The sequence below is a fragment of the Oncorhynchus kisutch genome, linkage group LG27 (assembly GCF_002021735.2).
Source record: "Oncorhynchus kisutch isolate 150728-3 linkage group LG27, Okis_V2, whole genome shotgun sequence".
Lineage (NCBI taxonomy): Eukaryota > Metazoa > Chordata > Actinopteri > Salmoniformes > Salmonidae > Oncorhynchus > Oncorhynchus kisutch.
Genome location: NC_034200.2, coordinates 14,653,961 through 14,656,885, shown reverse-complemented (window position 1 = coordinate 14,656,885; position 2,925 = coordinate 14,653,961). Strand labels below are relative to the sequence as shown.

At 40.5% G+C, this 2,925-nt stretch overlaps 1 protein-coding gene across 1 annotated transcript; it reads right to left on the bottom strand.

The window, feature by feature from the left end:
- Nucleotides 1-209: 209 nt before the first annotated feature.
- gbx1 (gastrulation brain homeobox 1) lies at nt 210-2,706 on the bottom strand. Its single transcript, XM_020462470.2, has 2 exons — nt 2,056-2,706; nt 210-1,522 (listed from the first exon to the last, which is right to left on the bottom strand). The coding sequence occupies exons 1-2, from the start codon at nt 2,501-2,503 to the stop codon at nt 1,008-1,010; spliced, it is 963 nt and encodes a 320-aa protein (XP_020318059.1). The 5' UTR covers nt 2,504-2,706; the 3' UTR covers nt 210-1,007.
- Nucleotides 2,707-2,925: the final 219 nt, after the last annotated feature.

Genomic DNA, 2,925 nt, shown 5'->3' with positions numbered 1-2,925 from the left:
CTTACAAACTTACTATTCAAAATCAATAACATCTGATTATTAAAGCCTATAAAGTGGCATTGCAATCGAGTTGTCATTTTGATTAAGTCTTATAATTTATAAAGCAAAACAAATATTTAGAGATTGATCTCATTATTTGAATTGTCATAAGTATTGTTGCAGTTAGTCCTATGGTATTATGATCAATGATCAATTATAGTATTATTAGGTGTTGTTGTATTTGTTTATTGTTATAGTTAATGTTTTAGTACGCTCTTAAAATACACTGTCATGTAATAGCCTAGTGATATTATACTTCATGAATGAGAGGCAAATATATTCTATAGACAGAGAGATGACTGATCATTTTCTGAGAGCAGACAGAGGCTAAACACAGCACAAATCACCATCTCTAAAACTACAGCTTAACCAGCAATAATAATGCATTTAGATAGATACATTTAATATAAATGGATTTATTAAGTCAATATACTTTACAGTATTTCTTTGTTTGGTTATTTATTTTCCTTCACATCTTTTTTTTTCCACAAACAGCTGGCGAATACAATTCCTACAGTGGCCTACCAAAATGAAAACGTTGTAAGGTACATGCAACATGTGATAAACAAAACGATACCAAATTACGAGAAGTTTGAAATAGCTTCACCGAACGAGTAAAGCACATGCAGATAATAAACATAACATTTATAGGCCCTAGCTAGATATAAATATTTTAGAAAAGAATTTTTACAATCTCATTTCATAGTGCATGTCTGTGTCACCCGACACATATACTATTTACAAATTAACAAAACAATAAATAAAATATGAGATAGGCCTAATTCGACAAAAATTAATTAATCTGCGGAGAGAAAACATATTATCCTTAGTTGTCCAGTTGATATGACATGTCTCTTGATGTAAAGTAATCTCGCTGACCACAAAATATCATCCAGTTTTTGTGCTTCATGCATTTAACAACCCATAACTTTATTTTGTCAAAAATTAGTTTAGGCCAGTATAGTTCGTCATGGCCTTGTTTGCTCTATCTGTTGGTGCTGACTCCTCACCGCAAACCTGTTGACGTGCACTGGGATTGGGACCACAATTTTGGGGTTTCTCACAGGCTCTCCAGACCTGTTATTCACGTTGCCAGCTTTGATTCTTTTCCATTTGGCCCTACGATTCTGGAACCAAATCTTGACCTGCACCTCGCTCAATTTAAGTGCGTGTGCTATTTGAGAGCGTTCGGTAAGCGAAAGGTACTTTTTACAATGAAATTCCTTCTCAAGTTCAAGTAGCTGCTCGCTTGTAAAAGCTGTTCGTCTCCTCCTGCTCTTCCCCACTGAGCTTCCCGGCGGTAGAGCTTCCTGCGACCCGGGTTTTAGTTTACTCTTTTGGGATAAAGCACCACAGTTGTTCCCATCGGATACGCTTTCGTTTTCGCTGTCAACGGCAGAGCTGTCCTCTCTGTCACTGCAAGCTGTGTCCGCTGATTTGAGGTCCAACTTCTCATCGTCTGAGCTGTACAATTTAGTCTCACCTAAAACGTGCAAAAGAAGAAAGGAAACATACATTAGAATCAATTAGTTTGATCCAATACAAGTTTACCCCACAAATGTAGGTTAAATTAACGCAAGTAAACATTATAAATACAGAGACCACAAATGTCTCTAAAATAAAAATGGAATAGGCCTGTTTGGAGTTTTATTTCTGCTATATTTTCGTCAAAGGAAATGAGTAGGCCTATTACCATTCATAACAACCCTATGCATTAACGTGATATTACATAGCCTACCTAAAGGCTACGTCAAGATCGTTAGTGATTAAGAAATAGATTAGAAAACAGCGTGTCACTAACTTGAGTTAGGCTAATCTATTCGAGTTATTGCACATTTCAAGGTGGTGGTTTGTTATGAAACTATGCGTTTGTGGAGATTTCGTAAACCTCTGGGAATTAGATTAGATCCAACTTCTAATTCGGATGCCGCTTGCGCGTTTTACCCAATAGGTCTCAACTTGCCAACCTAATATGGAAGCGTATGGACAGAACAGGGACACAGGCAGTGAGCTTACCTGGTATAGTTTGAAAAGTTTCCGAGAAGTTGAGTAAATCCGACCCCTTGTCCCTTCCATGGAGATCATCTGAGTGTGGGCTCTCCTGTCTCCTCGTTCCAGGGTCGGCACTTAACCGAGGTCCGGGGAGCTCTTGGGGAGGATAGAAACTATCCGGCGGATCAGAAAAACTTGGCAGTGTTGTGGTGAGAGCCACCATGGACGGCATCCCCTGTCCCAAACTCGCACAGAATGTGTTGGTAAGACGTCCAGCGAAAGATGCCAACGGCGCCAAAGGAGGTATGCCAGATGGTAAATGTGAATGAGATAAAGATTGAGGAATCATTAAGGGTCTGTATGGCATAAACATCGGGTAGCCCGTGTAGAGCAGGTGTCCCGGGCGAGGTTGCGGAGTTCCTATCAAGGAGTCAATCGAAAACGCCGTCCCTTGGCCGCCCGGTCTTTGCATTGCGAAGAAAATTGTGACTATCTTTATCGAAAACTCAGGCGCTCCTTCTTTCCCTCAACAAATAGCCAAACCTTAGATTCGATGGTCGAGTGAAGTTAAATGTCCCTTCGCTTTGATATTATCCGGTGGACTAACCAGCTTCTCCGAAACGTCCTCAAGCTTATTGCGACCTGTCGTTTTCTTGTTTTGTGCCCCCTCCCTATACCTCTATTTGTCACACACTGAGACATAAACACACACGCTCTACCCCTCCCTTCACATCTCTCTCTCTCTCTCTCTCCTTCACACACACACACACACACACACACACACACACACACACACACACACACACACACACACACACACACACACACACACACACACACACACACACACACACACACACACACACACACACAGAGAGAGCTTGAGAGGAATGA

Bases quoted from the DNA above. Each gene is read 5' to 3' on its own strand.
- gbx1 (XM_020462470.2), bottom strand. From the start codon at position 2,503: ATGCAAAGACCGGGCGGCCAAGGGACGGCGTTTTCGATTGACTCCTTG. The intron at 1,523-2,055 runs GTAAGCTCACTG...TGCACGTTTTAG, and splicing joins AACTTTTCAAACTATACCAG to GTGAGACTAAATTGTACAGC.